At 38.6% G+C, this 24927-nt stretch overlaps 2 protein-coding genes across 2 annotated transcripts; one reads left to right on the top strand and one right to left on the bottom strand.

The window, feature by feature from the left end:
• Positions 1-1072: 1072 nt before the first annotated feature.
• LOC118808255 (keratin, type II cytoskeletal 8-like) lies at positions 1073-8856 on the bottom strand. The gene is made up of 9 exons (XM_036570796.1): positions 8459-8856; positions 6398-6606; positions 5869-5929; positions 5670-5765; positions 4246-4410; positions 3991-4116; positions 2046-2266; positions 1866-1909; positions 1073-1664 (listed from the first exon to the last, which is right to left on the bottom strand). The coding sequence occupies exons 1-9, from the start codon at positions 8753-8755 to the stop codon at positions 1471-1473; spliced, it is 1413 nt and encodes a 470-aa protein (XP_036426689.1). The 5' UTR covers positions 8756-8856; the 3' UTR covers positions 1073-1470.
• Positions 8857-18034: 9178 nt separating this feature from the next.
• Positions 18035-23735, top strand: krt18b (keratin 18b). Its single transcript, XM_036570797.1, has 7 exons — positions 18035-18545; positions 20781-20863; positions 21224-21380; positions 21596-21760; positions 21990-22115; positions 23083-23303; positions 23400-23735. The coding sequence occupies exons 1-7, from the start codon at positions 18114-18116 to the stop codon at positions 23422-23424; spliced, it is 1209 nt and encodes a 402-aa protein (XP_036426690.1). The 5' UTR covers positions 18035-18113; the 3' UTR covers positions 23425-23735.
• The last annotated feature ends 1192 nt before the right edge of the window (positions 23736-24927 follow it).

Below are 24927 nucleotides of genomic sequence, written 5' to 3' on the forward strand. Positions count from 1 at the left end.
AAACAAATCATAGCATGTTAAATGTGTCATAACCTGCCACATTTTATATTGTTTTGTTTTCCCAATATGTTAAATTCAGCAATTAAACAGTAATTGTGCTTAAAAATGTATAGAAGTGTGATCTCCGTAGAGGATGTGTTAACTTATTGTCACATAGTAAATCAGCAAAATATGTAATGCGACCAGGGCCATGTTTTTGCATCTGACTATTTATAGGCACTTATTAATGTTAGATAGTTATGATCAACTTATAAAAACTAAAAACTCAACTTTATGATATTTTCTATAGACATTTACTTATCTCCAAATGTATGACAGCCAGACAAGATTAGGCATGAGGAGGACTTCTGCCTGGAAGCGTAGGCTCCAGGTCTAATTTCAACAGCCTTAAAAAAAGTTTAAGACCTAACACAATTAGATGTCAACTCAGTTAAGTCCTAAAAATGTTAAGGAATGTGCAGCATTAGTGACACCTAATTGTAGAACAGTGTCTAAACAATGCTTCATCTAAAACAACTGGGAAGAGATGTTTAAGATGTTTTATTGTGAAAGGAGTTTTTTTCATGATCAAATAATGAATGAATACTGCATAAATCAAATTATCACTGTAAATCATTTGTTGATGACTTGATTCTTTATAAATAATGATATAAATGTTGAAATTGTACCTTTATGATCATACTTTTATAATGAAATATTATGATTTATCTAGTCAACAAGCTCAATAGTGTACCTTTCTGTTGGGCACAAAAATGGATTTATAAGTAAATTGTACATGTTATTTGGCTATTAAATAACGCAGTTCAAATGATCTGATAAAAGAGTTTTCTTTGTGCTCCCTCTTCTGTCTTAAGAAGGCAATGCAAATAATCACTTCCCTGATAGCACACAGCAGTGCTTTCAGATAATACAGTATGAGAATCAATTAATCTTTAAAATAAATGCTTATCATAGATTTATCAACAGCTAAGGAAAACAAATACTGGCATGTTTGTACATTTTTATCGGTTTGATTTCAAAGAAATCCATTAACTCTAATGTAATAAAAAAAAGAAATGAGATAACTGTTGTATGTCGTTGGAGACAACTTTATTGTTGGGTTCCATAATGGAAAATAAGTTGTTGTTCAGTCTTACAGATTTTTTAATCACAATCCACAATCTGCTTACTTGCTTTCTCTCATGGAATTTTCAAGACTGGAGTAAGATATAGATATAAAAACAAGTGATATAATTGCTGGTTGAAAGTTATTTATTGTCAAAGAAATCAAATCACTGGATCTAGGTGCTGCACCTGGGCACGGGATTTTAACTGTATTGCGATGGCATAATTACCTAAGAGAAAAATAAAATAGTAATGGTGTGTAGAATAATATTACATTACTATTACACTCATTTTATAATATTGACTGCAAGTATCAAATAATCTCTCAGTTTATTAACCAATCGTTCAATAAGAAGAACATAATCTCTACTCTGTAATCTCCAGTTTTTCTTCAGCGTTCGCTTTCACATTCTCCTGAGCTGTGATGATGGTTTTCTTGGTTTCGGTGATGGTGGTAGTGATACTGGAGGAACTAGTGGTGCCAGCAATCTGAGGACGAGTCCCAGCACTGTGAGATGAGATGATGCTGCTTTCCAGCAGATAAGGCTGGTAATTTAAGGCTGACACACAACACAAAAGCAATCGTTAGGTTAAAAGTACACTGATAACAAGACTAAATTGCCAGAGAGAGAGACAGAGAGAGAGACACACACACAGAGAGAGAGAGAGAGAGAGAGAGAGAGAGAGAGAGAGAGAAAGACAGCGAGAGAGAGAGAGAGAGAGAGAGAAAGAGAGAGAGAGAGTTGCACAGTAGAACTCACAGCTCTGTCTGGAGATACTGACTGCCTGGACTCCACGAACCAATCTGGAAAAACACAATCAGAGGATCAGAGAATTGTTTATTTTTCAAAGGCATGGAGATAAGATAGCAAGCAAATATTGTTTTAGTTAATCTACTGCATTTACCAAAGATCTCAAAGCAGAATAACGATCCTTCCTACCTGCTTTCCTCTCCCTCCAGTAGTTTCCTGTAGGTGGCGATCTCTATGTCCAAGGCCAGTTTGATGTTCATAAGTGACTGGTACTCACGCACCTGCCGCGCCATGTCATGCTTAGCCCTCTGGAGGGCGTCCTCCAGGTCCTTAATGCGGAGCCTAGCTTCTTTCACAGCTAGTTCTCCGCGCTCCTCTGCTTCTGTGATCTGACCTTCCTGATTAGAGTGCTGGAACAATGAGGGCAGAGAACAAATGCCATTTAAGATGAAAACATTGTCTGTTGTCCATCTTATCTGATGCTAGCCGTTGTTTTAACATTTTTACAACCTTCTTTTAGGGAATTTCTAGTGATTTATGGTTTACCATCAACCTCTGAATTCCTCACTCTAAATTATATTAGATGTTGCTTTGCTAAACTGTTTTGTACAACACTTTATTCTGTAGTACATTTGTGCTGATTGTAGTCCAGTTAGAGCCTAAAAACAATGAGCAGCCATAAATACTTCCTAATGTATGCTAACAAGCAAGGTAGCAGTCATGTTGTTCTAGGATTAGTATCAAAATGAATGCTCCTGAGCTCCTCTCCCCATCACTCAGCGCAATCCTAGCTGACATGGGAGCTGATGTAACAGAACTGGCTGTTAGCATTCTCCTTCAAGTACATTGAGCTATCCATTGATGTTGCAATAGCAGCAGTTGAAAAGATTGGTAGGTTCCACGAGTTTGGGGGAAATATGGTCTAGCCCTCATCTTTCCAGCTTGTCCTGGTCATATATTTATCCAGTCACCCCACTGCCCTTGTAGCTGTTTCTCCACAACTCACAGATATCCTGGAAAAGTCAACTGTTCACTCATCTACGGAGGAATATGAGGTCCATATTGGATTGACTGGCCCATTGAGGTGATGCAGTGCTACCTGGGGTTCGCCAACTGTCTGGGAGGCTTCTTTCACTGTTCACTTACTCTGTGTATTCAACATTTTTCCCACACTCTTTGTCATTTCTGTTCATTGTTCTACTTTTTACGTTTATTATTAAACATTATTAAACATTTGTCCATTGGCATTCTTACCTCTCTGAAAAAAGGAAACTTTTCTATGTGGTTAAATAGCTCAGACTTACAAGGAAAACATATGAGAAATCTAATCGCTAACTGAAGTAAATTTAGTTTGGAAAACAGAAACTCTTTTTAAAAAATACATTTTTTTAACCAAACCACATGTACCACAATTGGCACCCCTAGAAATTCTTATGAACAAAACGTAACTTAAGCATGTTCCCATTTCTAGTCCACCTCAGTGTTCAGGACTTCCTGTTTCATTGGGGCATAAATCTATATCCTTCAACATGGGGAAGATTAGAGAATACACAAATGAAATAAGATAAAAAGTGTGTGACCTTCATAAATCACACAATGAAAAAATAACTACATGCCTGAAAACATCCATAACCACTGTTAGGGTAAAAATTAAGAAGTTTAAAACACGCAGAGCTCTAGTGAACCTGCCTGGAAGTGGACGCAAGTGTATTTCACTCCTACACACAGCTTGAGATTTGCAAGATATGGTAGCATTTTGAGGTCATACTGTCTTCAAAACTACAATTAGATGCCATTTCCGTTCAAAGCAACAATTTGGAAGATGTGTCAGAAGAAAACAATGTCTTTCTTATAACCGAAAACATAAGCTCATGGAGTTTGCTAAGTGCTCCTGGTCAGATGAGACAAAAATAGTTGGATTGTTGCTTTTTGGCAAAAACATTTTTGCCAAAATTTTTACTAAGGGTGCCAATAATTATGGAGATGGCTTTATATGAGTGCTACTGAAGTACTGTATATGCAAATTACATGCACTGATGACCCTCACATGTATGTGTACAAAAATATTGTTTGTATATAGGAAGGAGCCCATGAAAAGAGGAAAGAGGTGGTTTAGTACAAAAGGAGCTCTTACCAGTCCCTTGATGGCATCAATCTCAGACTGCACACGTTGAACTTTGCGAGTATATTCAGCAATCTCAGCTTTAGCGCTTCTTAAGTTGTCACCATGTTTAGTGGCTGACACTTGTAGCTCTTCATACTAAAAGGCACAGAAATTTAGATGGTATTTGAATCAGGAAAAATTTCAGTACAGTATAAAGCTCAAAAACATATGCATATTTCATCTATGCTAATAATATTCCACACTCAGACTCAAGAGCTCTTTTACCTTCTGTTTGTACCAGCTCTCGGCCTCAGCACGGTTGCGGTTGGCAATTTCCTCATACTGAGCACGCACTTCAGCCACAATGGCATCCATGTCCAAGGTCCTGCTGTTGTCCATCTCCACAACCACTGATGTGTTCTTGATCTGAAACTGCAGCTCATGCAGCTCCTGTCCAGGTGAATGAAGTAAACTGGCTAAGGTGCAGGTTTGGGTAATAATCAACAAACAAAACTCCATTTATATGCCGGGATAAAGCAATGGACATGTAAGATATGGATTTATGTGTGTTTATGTTTTAGCTTAGTAAAATCTACAATTCTACAAACCAGTCCTAAAACATGTAAAATACAAACCCAATTTCCAAAAAGTTGGGAAAGCAAGTAAAAATACAAATAAAAACAAAAAAGTAGTTATTTGTAAACAACCTTTACAGCACAAGATACAGTTAATGTTTTGCCTTATCAACTTTTTTTTGCAAATATACAAAAATTCCAAATTTGATGCCTGCAGCACATTCCAAAAAATTGGAACAGGAGCAATCTGAATACTGGGAAGCTGTTTTGGAACTTTCCCCAAGTAAACAGGTCAATATGTAACAATTAATGCTCTCATGATTGAGTATAAAAGGAGCATTCACGAGGCTCAGTTGCCATGTTGTTAATAAACAACATTTCTCAACACAGGAATTTAGGGTTTTCACCGTCTACAGTCCATAACATAATCAATAGATTCAGAGAATCCTGAGAAATATCTGTGGATTAGGACAATGCCGAAAACCAGTATTGAATGCATGCGACTTTAGATCCCTCAAACAGCTCTGCATTATAAAAACTGACATGCTTCTGTAATGAATATAAGCTCTTGAATACTTTGGAAAACCCTTGTCAGTGAACACAGTTATTTGCTTCATCTACAACTGCAAGTTAAGACTCTACTATGTAAAGCAGAAGCCAGATATCAACATCATCCAGAAATGCTGCTGACTTCTCTGGGCTAAAACTCATCTGAGATGGACTGACGCAAAGTGTAAACGTGCTGTGGTCTGATGAGTCCACCTTTCAAATTGTTTTGTTTGGAAATACGTCATGTTCTCCACACCAAAGAGGAAAGGACCATCCCCAAAAATTCCACAACTACAACAAATGGTGTCCTTAGATCCCAAACGATTACTGAACGTTGTTGAAAGGAAAGGTGACACAGTGGTAAACATGCTCTTGTCCCAACTTTTTTGGAAACTTGTTATAAACATCACGTTTAAAATAAGCATATATATGCAAAAAACAAAGTTATTTAGTTGAAGCATTAATCGTTTTATCTTGGAATGGGTTTGTACTTGACCACACCATTAAGTGACATATTAATTAAATCAAAGTGCAAATTAACTAAGTAGGCCAACTGAGTTCTAATGAGAACAAATAAAACTGTACCTGTTCATAGATCTTTTTTAGGAACTGAATCTCATCTATCAGGCCATCCAGTGTAGCCTCCAGCTCTACTTTAGCTATGAAGGCCTCGTCAGCATCCTGACACACACAGACATACAGAAACAGTCTTGTAAAGCAAACTTTTCAGTACAAAAAACTGTGGTGTGATGTACTCTGGAGGTTCACCAGTTCTGTGACACACCTTTTTGATGAGCACAAAGTTGTTCTCACACTCAGTGCGCTTGTTGATCTCTTCTTCATACCTGAGAGGGAGATAGGTGACAAACATAAAATATGTAAAACACATGAACACATTTAATTGCATATTTTCTATAGATCTCTGTTTTTAATGAAGATTTTCCTGTAAGTATACTAGGAGGCTATACCCAACTAAGGGTCCCCTTATTCTAAGCTAGTACAGTCTGTGATAATAAAGCCTAGCATATTGTCACTGTACTAACAAAACATGTATGTTCGAAATGTCAGCATTATAGGAATATAATTTATAAGGCAATATTTTTATGTAAGTTAGCTGAGATTTAATTCCGAGTAATTTTGGACCATTTCTTTTGGCCCGTTCCATTCTTCATGAATTGTTTACATAGTGTAAAGGGCAGCTGCAGTGCTCATATGACATAGTTTTGACATGAGAGCGACAAGATGCTCCTCCAAAGCATCCGTTTTACATTTTGTAGGTTGTTTTGATTGTTATGTGTTAAATGCCTTCATACTTAGTTTTGAAGTCCTCCACTAAGCCCTTCATGTTGTCCAGGTCAGACTCCAGACGCAGTTTCTGATTTCCAAGTCCATCCAGCTGTCTGCGCAGGATAGCGATGTAATCCTCATAGACAGAGTCAATTTTGGAATGGGAGGTGGTCTTCTCCTGCAGAAGACCCCATTTGGTCTCCAGCATTTTGTTCTGCTGCTCCAAGAAACGCACCTGTGGTGGAACATCAGATATGCATGCACTCACATTCACATTTATTCATAAGAGTGGATAGTGGTTCTCCATCCAGTTTCAGAGACCCCAGTCAGTCTGCACTTTCATTTTATTCCAGTTCCCTGTGTGTTAAGGTGCAAACGTAGCTAAAACGACAATTATATATTTGCATATACATATTTGTATGCAGTGAGCAAAAACTGAAAATCAGCAAATGTTGGAGAAAAACAAGTGCCCTCCATTGTAGAAACATGTGCAATTCAGCAGGAATAGCTTAGACCTGGGCCCGAGAAGCCAACATTTTTGTTCTCAGCTCAACTGTAACAGGCAGATGTTCTTAATTGCTTGGTTTACATGTGTTGGAAGTTAGGATGAAGCAAAAAATGTGGAGCATCTCATGGTTCATGAGGACTAGATATTTTGGTTTACAACCACTTTGCCTTTTAGTACATATTAGAAACTCATTGAGACAAACTGCAGATCATTAAGATATGTCCAATGATGCACTCTAGTGCATGCACTTTTTTTTCCTGTAAGGGGTATTTGTTCCAAAAATGAGGTTTTAGGAAGAACAAATACATAGAGTAAATGAGAAGGAGGTAGATAAGATAAGCAGAGAGAGTAAACTGATTGTGAGGGAGAGGGGTGGATTCATGGTGGAATGTGCTGGGAACTCTCTCGTAATGATAACTATTTTCATTCTTGGAACTGAGTTACTCTTTCACATAGATTTTAGAGGCTGAGTGGGATGCGTTATCTCTTGGCCTCATTACTGATAAGGTGTGAATTTTATGGGTTAGAGATGCAGGAGAAATGTGTGTGTGCGTGCAAAAGCATGCATGGGTGGTGCTTACAAGCTGATAGTGAACTTGTATAAAGATGTACAGGTGGGAGTTTATGACATAAAGTGAACATTAGCCCTTTAGATGGGGTGGTCCAACAATACAGGGTGTGGGGTGGCTATACGACGAGTTAGAGATTGCTAAGCCATTAACAATCAGTAAATTGGAAGGAATGCTTGAAATATGAACAGATTGCTCAGGTCAAGCATTAGTCTCCACTGTAAATGCTACTCTACACACTCCCATTACACAATATCAGACATGGGAATAACATTGCTTGCTGAGTAATGTAATTTCAGGTTGACGCCATTCTGCTAAACTAAAACATTAGCTAAATTAATGACATCAAGTATGAATGTTATGAATTGTATCCATTGGAAATTAGAACCAGCTAACAAATTTCTCCATATTGTTCCTCTTCTACTATTTTGTTCTGTGAAATTGAATATAGTTCTGCACATTTCTACCCATGCAAATAGCAAATGCAGATATGAATTCACATGGAGCATCTGTCAAGAATCAATAAAGCAAGCGCATTGAATAAAGTATCGTTTTGCTTCAGTATGATCATAAACTTAACAGGTAAAGCCATTTATATCATTCTACCAATTTTACCATACTGGAGATGAGAGGTTGTATAGTGTAAATATAACATAATTGTGTTGATCAGTAATATTAGGTTGATTAATAATATCATGAAAAATGTCCAATTTCCAGTTTAGAATTAATTCTGTGTTTATTTGTCTATTTGTCATCTGTCATTTGTTAATAGGGGTTAATTTAACACTGGATATAAGAGAACAGTTCTAAGAGATGGTTCAACACTAGGGATTTTACTGTGCAGAACTGGACATTGCATCACACCACACTCCTTCTACTCAGACTGACACTAACACAACCGTTCATCACAAATATACATTTAAACAGAGCAACGGACTGGCCCCGAAAAGGTCAATATGAAAGCAGAAGAGCACAGAGAGTGACAGAGTGAGATTTTTAAACTTTCTTACTTTATCGATGAAGGAGGCAAAGCGGTTGTTGAGGACCTTGATCTGCTCTTTCTCCTGAATTCTGATAGCCTGGATCTCAGGGTCAATCTCCAGGTTCAAGGGAGCCAGGAGGCTTTTGTTGACAGTGACAGCTGTCACTGGAAGGCACACAGTGGGACCAGCACCCCAACCTGCCCCACCGAAGTGGCCTGAAGAGGAGCTGTGCACATTAAAGTTCTTGGTGAAGGGGTCTCTAAAGCCATAGCTGCTCTGGGAGACTGATGAAAAAGACTGTACTGTTTTCTTTGTGCTGGACATCGCCAAACACCAGATGAGAAAGAAGAGAGAAACAGAAAGAGAGAGAGTGGGTATGACAGGAGCTCACTGGAGGAGACTCGAGCAGATGGATAGAGGGGAATGTCCCCCACTCTTTTATCTGAGGGAGGGAGGGGAATGAAGCCAGCAGATTGGTTGATTCTTAATGAGGGTGTGAATGAAAAGAGTGTAATCTAAATGTTACACATTAACCATCTCACTGCAAATAGTATCAGCTACATGCCTCAAATATCTCAAATCTTATATAATTACTTGCTATTTTATGTAATTATCTCCCAAAAGGGGCATAGATTAATATGTAGAATTAAGATAAATCAGCAATAGTCAGTATACAGTACATAGTATCAAAGTGACTGGGGCTTAAAGAATAATGACAGTAAACTCTGTCACACCTGGAAAAAGAAAACACTCACAAGAAGTGTTCATTTTGAGTTTGTAATAACTTAAAACAGCATTTTGTACTGAGTGCAAAACTGAAACAAAGGAGCTCAAAAGCACATTAAGTTATTTTAAAGGTTCAGAAGTAGTTGGCTTTACAGGTGTCAAGTGTATATAGGCATGAGATTACGCAACTCAGTAAAACACACCTTCAGCAAATGACCTTCAGTATCATCTCAAACCTGTGTAACCTTATTGATTAATGTTCTATACAAGCTACATAAAAATCTTTTTTATTAATTATAGAACTTTTAGCTTTTCGTCATGCAAAGTCTGCATCTCCACTAAGTTAGGATTCACACATTTTTATGTGCTTCTCCATGGAAAAAATAATGGTTGTAATGGGTCTCTGTGCATACACTGCTGTGGAGATAACAGCTCACAACCCTTGTAACTGCTATTTTTCTTTGAGACTGTAAAAGTGGCAGCAAGAATGTGGGTGGGAGTCTAAGCAGTAAAATAAGTTAATTATAAATTAAATGACAGCTTCACTTGAATCGTATTCAATGAAATGTTTCCTTTAAGCATTTGTGACGATGAAGTTTCACAATGGGTAAAATTACGAATTGTAGCTGTGGGATGGCGAGATGCATTTTGCAAATATTTGCTAGCTTATTTTGAGCAGGTACAACACTTCAGACTAGTCTGAATGCCTGGTATTCAAGTTTACTATCTTGAACCCATGTTTTCAGCAGACATTCAGGTATCTGGCAGTCAAATTCAGCAGACCCATGCTTTAGCAGATAGTCAAGTGCTTGTCAAAACCAGTGTCCTGGACCTATGTCCTCAAGATACTCAAGTGTCTGGTAATTAAATCCAGAATCCTGGACTCACATCTTTGTCAGATACTAAAGTGCCTGGTATTCAAGTTCAGTATCCTGGACCCAGATCTTCAGCACATCCTCAAGTACCTGGTAGTCAATTCTGGAATCCTAAAACACATTTTCAGCAGATACTCAAGTGCCTGATGTTAAAGCCTAGTATCCTGGAACCAAGTATTCAGCAGATAACCAAACGCCTGGTATGCAAGTGCAGCATCCTGGACTCACATCTTCAGCACATACTCAAGTGCTGGGTATTCAAAACCAGAACCCTGGATCCACATCTTCAACAGATATTCAAGTGTTTGGTATTCAAGTCCAGAGACCTGAATCCACATTTTTAGCAGGTACTCAAATTCAATGTCCTGGACCCACATCTTCAGTGTATTCTTGAGTACATAGTACTCAATTCCAGAACGCTGTAACATGTTTTCAGCATACTCAAATGTCTGGCATTCAAGCCTAGTATCCTGGACCCAAATATTCAGCAGATAACCAAGCACCTGGTATTCAAGTTTAGTATCCTGGACCCATATCTTCAGCAGATACCAGGAATTTTTGAGGTCTAGATTTGTTTCTGTTTAATGGATCAACAACACTCCCAGAAATGGATCAAACACGTTTATGTAAAGGCATTAGCAAGCATTGGTGTTTGATAGTTTCAGATTCAAAGGCTCAGAGATCATACCGCTACATTGACCGTGTGTATTGAGAGAAAGTATAGGTCTTTTCACGTTTGCTTTCTTCTATGCTCTAACCTATGTTGTCTTTTTGTTGTGTCAGCTGTATCTTCTTACAGCTGTGTGCCTTTTGGTGTTTTATCTGTATTGTCCCCGTGAGGTGAGAACAACCTCACCTTACCCCTGGGGTCTCCCGTGACCCCAGACCCCCTTCCCCTTCTTCCCCAACCTTTTGATTGTCACCTATTTCCCCTTCCTCTTTGCTTGTCAGACCATGTATTTATCAGACTGGACTGCTGACCAGACTAGACTAGAATGGACAGCTGACCAGATTAGACTGGTGACACACTGATGACCAAGCTGTGCCCGTGCATGATTGTCTGCATGCACGTGAAAAAGACTAGACTCTTGATACTGGTGATTGACTGTTGATCGACCACGCTCTAATAAAACTCCAGTCTCCTGACACTTCCTGCCGAATTTCTAACAGTATATTTACCAATAGAACCATTTTATTCAGCACATTCAAGCATTCACACAAACATCTGTACATATTCTTCCTTCAGAACTATTTGAAGGAAAACTATTGTGGGTGCAGCTATGTTAACCCCATGGCTGTTGCTAGGTAGCATATGTCATAAACCTCAGGTGAGTATTAACAAACCACAAAGGTGACACTTTTACAGCAGAGAATCCACCAGTCAAAGCTCAGGGTGGGCCTCCTTTTGTTTAACCTTTTTCCCCAGGTGATAAATTTACTACTGGAGCTTACAGTATATTTGAAATACTCTAAATGAGGACATTTAAATGTATCATCTTTACAGCTACACATGGATTCAAATAATGCCGATGTACAGACAGCAATTGTGAACATTCACTCTAATAAATGATTTCAAGTGTATTAAACCATAGTTAGATAACAAAAACCAACAGAAACATATCCAATAACTACATTTTAAGTGAGAAAAGCTACTAGTGTAAGTATTTAGAAATGTTAATAAAGCTAAGATGCAGAATATTAGCTTTATTTTGAGGTTTAACGTAGAATTTACAGTCTGTGGGGGACTGATATTCCTCTTCCTATTGTAGCATTTGACTGCAAGTACAGGAATGAACTGATTCATATTTGAGACATGAAAAAAAGTCAGGAGACAAAAAAAATACCAAAATATATGAGCTTATGATATGGAGAAAGAATCAGGTGGAAGAAAAATGTATTTGTGTGTGCTAATCTGTGCTGATTTTAGCCTAGTGGTTCAAAGGCCTGACTCTGGGAGCAACCCTTCCCTGAATATTTTGGTGTTTTTCCTGCTTTAGCAAACCTGATCCTTGTCATTAACAAGTACCACATGAGTTGAAGTGGGTGTTTTAGAGCAGGGCTGCTCCCAGACCAGGGGTAGGGCTGGAGCCCTCTGCTGTGGTCTAATGGGTTACTCATTCTATCAGTGCAGCTATTTGACCACTAGAGGCCAGCAGACCTGATCTTTTCCTAGAAATCTGACCTGTCGCCCAAGTTTTAGTTCAAAATACAGTTCTGTACAGAGAGCACCTCTCAGTGGCTGAGAACAGTCCTGCACTCTCTACTTCACTGATTTTTCTTATTAGTTGGCACACGAATACTTCTAACTCTACACACTCCGCCCATTCAAGGGCTGTTACATTACGTTATTAGCTTAAGTAACTTGTGGATGAGGCCTCTACAGGGAGAGAGACAGAGTGAACACAAGTGTCGACTTCAGCAGTAAAAGTTGCCCAGAGATCACTGCAACCTGATGCATTTCCCTTTCCAAACCCAAACATAATCGCAGACAAAGCTGTTCATAAAGCAGTAAACTACTTTAAAATGCCTAAACCTTCAAACCTATATCATTGAATTTGCTGTGCTTTATGTTGAAAACCATCTGTTATACATGACTGCTGAGAGAACTTCATCACTTTGCTAGCTGGCTAGTTAGCATGGTTAAGGCTATATGGCTAACAACAACAAAAACAAAGGCTCGATACACCATGGTTCAATACCAAGTTTTTAAGCCAGACGAAGCAATTATTCACAAGCCTTATGTGTGTTAAATGTAACTCTTCAAAAACACTTTGAATGGCAAAAGTGAGGTTAACCTGCTGAGGGCAAGTGCCTTCCATTTGAACTGCTCTCTATCCCATGTTCCACTTCTGCCACAAGTGGCCACTTGAGTAACATAGGTGTGACGTACATCCAAGTGGTGAGTCGAAGTGGTGAGGAAATGTTGTAAAACGTATTGAAACGGGGTCTTTATTACAACATATCTGCCCTTAACCAAGCAAATCTGTAGCCTCCCTTTACTGACTCCATTTCACGAGATATGGAGCTGTAACAACAGTCAAGTAGCATGCTTGAGTACAGTTGTGGTATTAAAATTTTCTAAAAGAGTGTAATTCTTGTTCCTGGTGGATACAGTAACTGCTAATAATTTGCATACTCATTCAAAACATTTTAGATTAGTAGAAAATACTTATATGTCTACCAGTATCTACCAGTAATAAGAAACCTGAGAAACAAAATCATAATCACAGACAGAGCTTACAAACAATGTATGAAGGAGGTGACATCAAGAGAAGGAAGAGGAGTCACAGTATTGGCAGAAGAGGAAAGTTTTGACCTGGAATTTGAATGAAGACAAGGAGGAGCAGCAAAATGATAGAGGAAGCCTATCCATAATTTTAGAGCCACAACACTGACATCTGCCCCCAAGAGTGGACAAAGTAAAAGGAGAGACCAGCAAGACCAGACCAGAACCAGAAGAGCTCAGTGAACTATAGGCCCATTCAGGGCCTTGTATATTAAGAGGAAGATGTTGAACTGAACATGTAGCAAAATAGGTCATCAGTGCAGTTGTTGGAGAACCAGGGTATCATGAGCATTTTGGAATAAATAAGAACAAAAGCAGTGAAATTTTGAATGTGGTTAAGGTTTTTGCTGGAATGTCAATAACAAGGGAGTTACAGCAATCTAGACGTTATGAATGTGTGAATTAGAATAGTATTATCTGAGAAAATGATATGTAAAGCCAATAGGCAGTAATTGTTCATTTATTAAAAACAGACACTAACATTAGAATACAAATAAATCATTTTACTGACAAAGCCACCACAGTTTTACAGCCACCTTCCCCTACCTAATTCAGCTAATCAATCTCTTATTAAATTAATTGGGTCCAAAGTTTTATTACACAAATGTTACTAAAAAAATAGGCCTTAGTATGTAACAAGCCTGGGATTTTAAGGGGTTAAATCAGGTGCAGCTGATGGAATTTAACAAATCCATACAGAAGTAGGCATGTATGGAGAAATCAGGAACCAAACCGGTGCTCTACTAACTTCGTTCTCCTCAGCTAACATATTAATAACTTTTTGGAAAACAGTTTTTTTTCTTACATTTCCTGCTTTTATGTTTTTTTGTGTTTATTCTACTGCTACATCATGTTGTTTTATATGCAACAACACACTCACTGTTGAGATAAATAGTTTCAAACAATTTTTGGCTGCCTAAAACATTTGCACAGTACTGCATATTTTTCTTTTCCCACTTCATTCTCTTTGTCCACACTTGCAGTGTTTTATGCTAAACTCAAGAGAGCTTATAAACGTGGAATTGTAAATGTAAAAAGTTGCTAACGGCTTCTGAATTTTTTCACCTACTGGCACTTATTCAAGTTTGAGACAATGCCCTTGCAATGCTGCGGCTAAATGGGTGGAGCTACAGTCAAGACTGAAGCCCCACTAAACCCCAATAAAAAAGTTCCACTGAAAACAGCTGCCAAGGACAAGCCTGTCTCACGAAAGTCTGCATTATTAACCAAGCAGCTTGAGCTGATTCCAGCGCTTTCTTCCATTTCAAGAGGGGGAAAGGCTCAGGCTGAAATCTGCTCTCACTTCCACTTTCTTGCTGGTGTGCATGTGCTGTTAGGCTTGTAGGGGTGTATAGTGGTACATAACTTCAAAGTATGACTCACTGTCCTGCCATTTCCCCTGTTTCTCTGTCATTCATTCTCTCTTCCCTCTGTGTGGCTCTTGTGTCTACTGGTGAATCATTCCTCGGCCTGTGGGCTGGGCGGGTATGGGCTGTGGCATTCACACAAGGGCACTGTTCATATCGCACTTCTTCTTTTTGTTAAAAGATTAAGGCCTATTCACACTAGGCAGTTAAGCTGTAACTGAACTAATAGTGTAATAAGCACTGAAATTAACATGCTATTGGAATTCAATGCACTACATGTGGCTATATGTAGACACACATTGTGCCTTAAAAAAGAGGTCAAATTAAACACTATAAGGATTTTAACCAGTTGTGCAATGAAATACACTAGTCTAAAGTCTGAAATGCATTATGCACACTGTTGCTAATCACAGTGGTTTGGATGAACAGCCTGTAATCTGTGCTCCACGGTGCATGGACAGCAGAGTGAACGAATGCAAACTGTGATTTTCTTAAACTGTGCAACTAAAGCACATGAAAGACAGAAAAAAAGAAAGAAAGAAAGGTTCCTTTAAGCTCTGACCAAAGACAGTGCCCTGCAGGGCAGAGCTGTGAATCAGCATCCATTTTGAAAGCTTCCTGAGGTCAAAAGATGGATGACTGGCTTGGTAACCAAAGCATTCTGGATTGTTCCCTAAACACTGTGTTTCACTAGAAACTGGGTTTTCTAACTATTACCAATAAAGGCCAGATACTGCGGGTCTGATCTCTGCACCTTTGTAAAGTCTAATTCTGTTAAAATCACAGATTGAATATAAAATTTACTGTGTTTTTTCATAGCTAATTGCTATTAGGAGCTGTTGCAAGGTGGGAAAAGCTTTTACAAAACACTGGTAAAATCCCAGTCACAAACTGTAGAGAACAGGTCAAGTTTCTCATGGAACAACTACATTTAGTGTGTTATCCGAATCAAGTGATGTACATAAGTATGCATGTAAAACGTGACATTGCTAAGATAAATCAGGTGTAGTTTTTTGTCATGTCATGGACATTGAAGTTGTGGTAAATACAATGCTGTCATTTCCATTTAGTTTCCAGATTAGTTGCAACTACATAGTCCAGGTAGCACAGCATTTTAAACCAGAAGCTAATGTAGGGAGTCTTGTAAACATTGCAGCTGTCTAATGTGAATAATTCTTCAAAAAAACTTTTGTTGTGCACTCTGTTTTTTTTAAGTAGGTAGAATAGAATGTTTGCTAACATTCTGTTCAGCTTGTCCAACCTGGCAACAGTTGCCACGAAAGAATGTGGGCAGAGCACAAATAGGTCAAGCATGTTAAAGAAGATATTTCTATAGTTGTTATTTTCATATTTACTTATTTATAAGTTCTAGCAGACATTTTAACTGGACAACTGCTTGATTACCTAAGTCAGCAACACTGAAATGTGAATAAATAAGATTTAAGATTAAAACAGAGGGAGAGAAAGAGAGAGAAAGAGAGAGAGAGAGAGAGAGAGAGAGAGAGAGAGAGAGATCTGCTTTCAGTGCATTATGCATGCTTCTCAAATTGCTGAACTTCTGGGTGTGTTAGATCTTTGACTATCCTGTTATATAGATCACATAGGTACATGAATAGCTGCTATTTATCACAAAAATGTGCAGTTTTTAATGTTAGCAATGCATTGTTTTGTTCAACTATTCACTGAGAAAATATTAAGAAAAAAAAATAGGTTCCCACGGGCCAGATAAGTCCTTGAGTACTGAGGGAGCTGACTGAACTTATGCCTGTTTTTGGAAAAACTGGGAGATAAATGCTAAGCATTTATCAATCTGGAGTTTTTTAGACCTAACACAACACATAATTGGACAGTTATGTAAGATTTGGCTGGATACCTAAAATGGCCAAACTAAGACACGCTGAACGGCTAAATATATGCAAAATCCTCAAAACGGATTTCTAAATGTTTGATCAGTCCTATTGATCTCTCATATGTATGCATATAAGGCAGAAAGACAGACATGACTTGCAAAGTAGTGCTTACACAGACATACAATATATATATGTTTTGTTGACTGTTAACAAGAAAATGAATGATGGATTGGATTTTACTACACAGGCACCACAGAGTGTGCAGACGTTGTCTTCAGGACTTTAAGCCTGTATTTTCTTCTTTCTCCACAAAGATTAACCCCTTAGTCATTTGGGAGCTGTCAGCAAATTATAAGGACCTACCAAGTCCTACCACACTTCAAATATTCTTCCAGTTAAAATGTCCCTTTTCATTTTTTACCACTAGGATAAAAATAGCAAACATATATTTAACAGTTAACACTTAAATATAATATTTTTTTTTCCAGTATATAATTCAGTATTTAGTCTGTCCATTCTTTGTCTTTATTACAGCTTCCACTGCAGAGATAAAGTTCAGTCTTAGAAGTTGGTTGCCAAGTAATCCCACACACATTTAATGAAGTTGAGGCCTGCACTCTGGAGTGGACTGTCAATTGCTGTGAACACCCACAGCTTCCTTTTTTGATTTTCTTCTTTTTTGTCTATTTGCTTTTCTCAGTAACAGCTTCTTGACAGCTACACATCCTAGTGTTGAGTTGTCATCTCACAGTGGAAGGACGGACATTTTTTAAAATTTGAAACCAAAGCAGAGCTCGATTTTCCATTATCTGTCAAAGATAAGAGCTTAGTACTATCCTGACGGTGACAGTTTTGGTGGTGGACTAGGTCATTCACAGTTGTTAGGAGTCCCATTTTCCCAGTATTTCTGTAACTTGTATACTTTTTTAAACTCTTTTTTTCATTTATTTTCCTTAATGTTCCCTTTCCTTATGCAAGTGGAATGTGTTATATCTAATTCCCTCAGAAATCTTGAAAAATGAATAACTTGTATCTATTGGCCACGTTGACGTGCTGTACAAAAATTACATTTCATAACAGTAATTCATAGAAGCTGGACAATAAGATTAGTAACTGAATAATAAGCCTAGATTTTAAGGAGTTTAAAAGTAGAGTTTTTCATACTGAGGAGATATTCTGCTGTAGAGTTGACAGGGCTTTTGCTTTTGTACTTGTGACTGGGTGTGTGCACAAAATGAAAAGAAGCCAGGTGGACAGCACCAGAGCAAGAGAGTTTAGTGGCTGAAGAAAGAAAGAGGAAAAGAGGGAGAGAGCAGACAGAGAAGGTAAAAGAGTTGAGCAGAGAGGGCGGGAGATAAAAAAGGATATGGGCAGGGCCAGCAAAGGAGGAAAAGAAAAAAAGGGGTATGTGGGAAGGGTCCTAGCTGGCCAGAGAGTGCTCCACATTGAGAAAAGGAGGGACATAAGTGTTGGGCAGAGTATAAAAGGCTTGCATCGCTCAACCCACAGGTCTCGACATTTTCACTGCTCCAGAGTGCACTCGTTTTCTTTCAACAGTCCCTGCATCAATCCATCACCATGAGCTACTACATGCCTCAGGCCTCTCACGTCTCCTTCACCCGCTCCGTGCCCATGTCGTACCGTGCTGCAAGCACGTATGGAGGTGCAGGGGGCCAAGGGACCAGGATCTCCTCGGCCTCAGCCTACGGCAGCCTGCGCTCCGCTCCTCTGGGATCCTCCATCTCCTCCAGCTTGGCCTTCAAGGTGAGCTCCGCAGGCTCAGGGTCGCTCAAAGCAGCCGGGGCCTCTGCAGGGCCCATGCTGGGTGACGAGAAGAGCCAGATGCAGAGCCTGAACGACCGTCTGGCCTCCTACCTGGAGACAGTGCACAAGCTGGAGGAGGAGAACAGTAAGCTGGAGCAGAAGATCAGAGAGGCCATGGAGAAAGCAGGGCCAGACATGCGTGACTACAGCAAGTACACCGCCATCATAGATGACCTGAGGAAGAAGGTAAGAGATGTGGGCAGACCGTTATCATATCTGCTACATCATCACATCTGTGCAAAGGAAATAAGAACAAAACATGCATTTTTTATGTATGAATTTCTGACATTACTTTTAAAATAAAATGCATTGAAAAACAAAAGTACAGCATACAAAAAAGGCAAATATACACATTTAAGACAATGTAATAATAATTTGGCAGATATAAAATGTTCAGTGGCTATGACATTTTTAAATATGAACTCTACTATAAAATAAAATGTCAAAACAAGGCATTTCATGCAAAAAAAATAAAATATACATTCTGAAGGTAATTTTGAGATCGTAGATGTAAAACGGTGAAGGACTATGAAAAGAAAGCACTTATTTTTATTTATTGTACAACAATGACATGATATTGTAGATTACTGTAGGTATGCAACTTTGTGACAAACCTTAAATGACAAATCTGATTTTTTTAAACTTGGGGAAATATGCATCTGTTTGGGAAATCACTTTTTTCCCCTCTTTGCAGCTCACGCAAAGTCTTATAGAAGTTTGTAGAAAATGGGTTCTCAAATTTCCTCCCATTTGAATAGAGGGAGTGGCACATGACCCTTTTACTCTTTGTATCCCCCCCCCCCTATTTTTCCCTCTATCCATTCTATGCATCAATAGGAACTTCCTCAAATTTGCTAATATCTGTCACTGGTTTGTAAAGTTTGGGTTGCCATGGAGATGTACAAAAACAAATCAAATGTTTGTGAGCGTTTCTAGAGCGTTTGCAGAATGCTTCTGTGGGCGGCTCCAACAACCCCCTCAATCTGTGACTCAGAGTCATAATGCAAAGCAGATGTGGAAGGATCACGCGCTAACACACACGCACACACACACTTAGCAACAAGCATGCAAAAGAGGAACTGCTGCACTATTCAAAGTAGATTTTTGGTCATCCAGTTGCAGAAGTTTACGTTTCCCTTCTATACTGTTGCCAGGTGGACATTTCAAAATAGTAGGCAAAATAGATCCGAGCTGTTGTATCAGACTAAAAAATTGCATGTATGCACAGAGACCCTGGCTCTGAGACCTGATTTGATTCATATTACTGATAACATCAGGTTTTACTGACAGATGAGGCACATTACTCAACGGAAATAGACTATAAAGAAGTATGGCTGCTTCCTTTAGCCTCATATCAGGATGCTAGACATGGAAAATACAACAGATGTTCTTTATGAGAGGAAACTGTGCTCAGTACTCACCTCCCCAACCCATCCCCCACCCTACACTCTCTCTCACACACACACATACAGGCACATAAACTCATGGAGTCATCTCACTAACAAATGAAAACCACAGTATGAAGAACATGTTCTTGTCCTATTGGCTGGCTACTCTGACTATTAGCCTATCAGAATGCGCCACACTGTTGTGTTATGTAAGAAACTTCAGCAACGCTTAAACTTACTAGCATAACAATATAACTAACCAAAACAAACAATTTCTAATAAGTCTCAAAATCAATAACTGAATATGCCCACAGTTTATAGGGTTAAGCATATTCTGAAAACCCCATAACACTTGAGAAAGCAATCCAGGAGAGTCTCATGTGACAGCCATACACAACCAAAGTAGCAGTCCTGACCAGACAACATGAGCAGCTGCAAACAAACTGGCTATCTAACAATCACTGTATAATTGAGTTATATGTTAGTCTGACAGCAGCAGACAATTTTAATGTTGCACAAACTTATTAATAACTGCTGACAAACATCTCAGCTTCGTTATAAACTCGCTGTGCTATCAGAGCAGTCTGATCTCATGACAGAATGCATTCTAGCTATGAATTTGACCAAAAATCTGGAGGCCAAGGCTCGAATCTTTGCCATGACCTGAAGTGTCAGGTGATGAAAGAGCTAAAATAGTAATAGAACACTAAAATGATTGAAATCAGTAGTCAATAGGTGTGTTTTCAAATGAAAACAGGTGAACAGACCACAGAACCGACACATTAAAGCAATGACAACATCCAAGAAACAGTCAATACTCCAGTTTATGAATGCTGGAAATGCAAAAAAAAACAAACAGAATGAATCGAAACATACGCAGACACATTTTTATGCAATATAAATGCTCTTGCACATTACGTTCCAGACTACATAACCTCTATAACCAGATTACACAGATTACAGATTTCATAGCTCAGTGATCAGAAGAGGAATGTTATTGTTTAATGAAATTTGCATTCTGCTTTATATTCAGGTGTTTGATGCCACTGTGGACAACGCCCGTCTGGTTCTGCAGATTGATAACTCTCGTCTGGCTGCAGATGATTTCAGAGTCAAGTGAGTGCCATTATCACCACCACCATTAAAATGACCTTCTACACAGCAAAGTTCCATTTACATTCCATTAAAACATTTAATATGGCAAAACAATTTCAGCAATCCTGCTCTGACTTCATTAAACGATTCTGAAACTCTAGAGCTTTCACTTTGTTTCCCTGGTTTAGTGTAGTATCTCCAGTATAGCAAGCAAAATCCATAAACATTTGGACTGGATCGGTGCTGATACTCTTGGAAAGACTGAGAAGCTCCAGTGCAAAGTGAAAAACAATCTAATAGCTGGGAAAGAATTTACTTCTCAGACCAAGAAACACATCAGGGTGATTTAGATAGCAATGAGTACGTTTGTGTGTTTTGCAGGTATGAGAATGAGATGACCATTAGGCAGTCTGTGGAAGCCGACATCGCAGGGCTGAAGAAACTCATTGATGACACTAACATTGGCCGCATGAACGTTGAGAGTGAGATTGAGACCTTGAAAGAGGAGCTTCTCTTCCTCAAGAAAAATCATGATAATGTAAGTTATCTTTAATTATATACTGAGAAATACGTAACATCAGTTGCAACATGAAAACAGGTCTTTATTAATTCTCTGGAATGACGTTAAACAGTGCTGAACATAGTGACTACATAAGCAAATATCCTTAAAATTACAGTTTATCTTTCAAGTCTTCTATTGTAAATGTGTCTGTGTTGTACATTAATTTTCTCTTACTCTCTTTTGCTCTTTAGGAAGTTGCAGACTTGCGTAACCAGATCGCTCAATCAGGTGTGCAGGTAGATGTAGATGCTCCAAAGGGCCAGGACCTGGCTCACGTGATGGAGGAGATGAGACAAAACTACGAGAGGTTGGCACTAAAGAACGCAGAGGAACTCAAAATATGGCATGAGAACCAGGTGCAGTACTGACTGAGAATCAGTTTATCAATGTGTTTAATGAGGGACTCAACCTTAAAGTGGAAAAACAGGACAAACTGATGACAGATTCAGCAAGTCTGCTCACCATGAGTCCAGTTTGTGAGGAAAAATCTATTGATTACAACTGACTTACAAATCCCACGACCCCCACCCCCACCCACCCTCTCTCTCCCTCTCTGTCTCTCTCTCCCTCTCTGCCTGTCTGTAGGTGGCTGATGTACAAGTACAGGTGACACAGAACACAGAAGCATTACAGGGAGCTCAGATGGAGATCAATGACCTGCGCAGGCAGGTTCAAACGCTTGAGATAGAACTGGCATCCCAAAAAAGCCTGGTAACGCCACACACAAAACACACCCATACAACCCAGATAAAAACATATGATTATGTCAACTGACAACACCCACATGCAGGACAAATGATATGTTCACTCATACTACAGATGTCCAGACTCACCCACACTACTGACTACACTTGCACACATAAAATTACCAAAACATACCTTTGTTCCAACAATACCTGTCAATTAAACACACTCACCAGCACATCCATTTGTGTTTTTTCGCAAGGCTGTGCTCCATCGCACACAACTAAAGGGGAATGTCCCCGATTCTTCAACATTTCTGTATAATTCAGTTGTTGAGATGTAAACAAAGTCATTCAGAGGGGTTTAATGTGAAATGGAGCATTATAGAGAAACTTACCGATTACCTTTCCAGTGGTGGTGATGGTAACCAGGGGTCACAATGTCTTCTGAGTTTTTATATGCAGGGTTGATAATAGTAAAATAGTGATACATCTAAGAGAAATAAGCTTTCTTTAGGGACTCCCCAGTAACAATCTATGGGACAGCACCACAAATAAATAAATAATTAAAAAAATAAATAAATGCATGCCACATTTAAGCAAATGGCAGTTTAAAAAAATCTGCATTACATTGGGGACATTTAAAGAGGTTTAGCAGTTATCTTCAGCTAATGTAGTTTATTGTTTTATTTAAAACAATCAGTTTTTATTTAAAATTATTTTTATCCATTCAAGTATTCAGTGCCTGTTTTTACCTTTGTAGTTTTGGTATATTTATAACACTGGCCAGTTGGGGGCAAAATGTTGGTTTAATGTTTGGCTTTAGTTAAGGCTAACTGAAAAACTTTGCTTTGGTAAATACTTCCCTGATCAAAAATGAATAAATAAACAACAATAACAATGCAATGTTTATTATTCTAAGTAACAGTAGTAGCATTAGCAACATTAAACATGTTATTGTCTCTTTGCAATGAACCCGTGCAACCCTATTTCAGAAAGCATCGCTGGAGGACACGCTACGGAACACAGAGTTGCGCTCGAATGCAGAGGTGGAGAAATACAATGCCGTCATCCTGCAGCTGGAGGCAGAGCTAGCCCAGCTGAGGGCAAAGATCACTGAACAGGGTCAGGAGTACGAAGCTCTGCTCAACATGAAAATGAAGCTGGAGGCAGAGATTGCCACCTACAAGAGCCTCTTGGACGGAGGAGATTTTAAGTGAGGACTCACTGACACACATTCATAAAGCTGGATGCAGCTAATAACTGTAACTACAGCTCACTGACTCTGTTTCTGCTTTCTTTTGTGTTCCAGACTCCAAGATGCACTCGAAGCCTAAAACAGAGATCAGAGATGCAGGCTGGAGAAAGAGACAGAGGAAATGTCAAAACCTCACAACAAAAAAACTTAAACTCATTTCAAAATGTGAAAGTTTGCATGAAACCTGTGAGAATTATTTCACCCTTTTGAAGCATGTTCATACACAAATGTTTTCTGTGAAGTAAAAAGTCTACAAATTGACCATTTTTAACACATTGGTGTTAATGAAGTCACTGTCAGTCCTAAAACTGAAGCACTAAACATGTGAAGGATTTAACAAATGTGAACCTTTTGGGCAAAAATAAAACAAATCAAACATGTTCTAAAAAAGTCTCCTTTTTCCTTTTTTACATATATCAAAGATGTTACATTTATTCATTTATTTTTGCAATTGAAATTTGAAATTAAAACCTTTTATGTCCGTCCAACAACTACATTTAGATGAACAGCATCATTATTATGATTTAATTGCAATCACAAGCACAAGGCGTTTACAGTAGATCATTACAGCCTTGATGCTATTTGTAATCACACACAAACTTGAGTGTTTTATTGCTTTTATACAACTGAAAAGAAAAGAAAAAAGAGAAAAAAGTCCCAAGAATGAAAGTGCTTTAATATTTGCAATTCTTTCAATCAAAAAACTAGTAGCTTTTTTAAAACTTTTACAATATTAGCCAGATTAACCTGAATGTTGTTTTTGTTCCAGCCAGTGTGTAAAGTGTTTGACAGCCCATCTTGTTTGCAGAATTGTATTTTGTTCATTTCTGGCTATTTCCACTTTTGTAGTCCTGCCGTCAGACTCTTCATAATCTGGCCAAACAGGCTGCAGGTCAAATACTGTCTTATCTAATATTTCCATTTTCTTGTTTCTATTTTCAAAACAGATGGGTTTTATGTCTGACAGAAGAAAAACAGTACCACTGACAAAAGGGTTTAATCACGTCAAAAAAGAAGACTCAATGTAGACTCTAGTAGCATCGGGTGCACGACCAAAACATACTCTCTCTAAAATAAAGCTGTTTGTTCTGACTGTATTTCAGTGAAGTTATAGTATCTCAATGACCACTAAGCTCTTCTCTGATGCTATGAATTTGCACGTCAGGGTATCTGAGTTACCAGCCTCTCCTCCTCATCACACAGCTTCTGTTTAAGTTATTTCTCAACGCTGTAGTGCAACCCCAACTCTGCATTATTTCGAAGAGAAAGCAAATTTAGTCAGGACATCTTTGCAATCCTGCTCTCCCCTTCACTCTCTCACTCTTCCTTGATATGACCTGCATTCATTTAGCAGTCGAAGTCAAAGCACATGATTCATTTTTCTAAACAAATTTTAAAAATGCTCAAATTTCTTAAAAGGGTGAAAATATACTTGGTCTGGAATCCATATACCTGCGTATAGACCTCTGTGAGGGAAACAATGTGAAGCTAACACTTGACCTCTGAGCTGGAGTTTATTATGGTTTACTTACATCCACTAAGAGGAAGAGTCATTGTGGGACCAGCTGCAGTTTCCCCCACT

The sequence above is a fragment of the Colossoma macropomum genome, unplaced genomic scaffold (genome assembly GCF_904425465.1).
Source record: "Colossoma macropomum unplaced genomic scaffold, Colossoma_macropomum, whole genome shotgun sequence".
Lineage (NCBI taxonomy): Eukaryota > Metazoa > Chordata > Actinopteri > Characiformes > Serrasalmidae > Colossoma > Colossoma macropomum.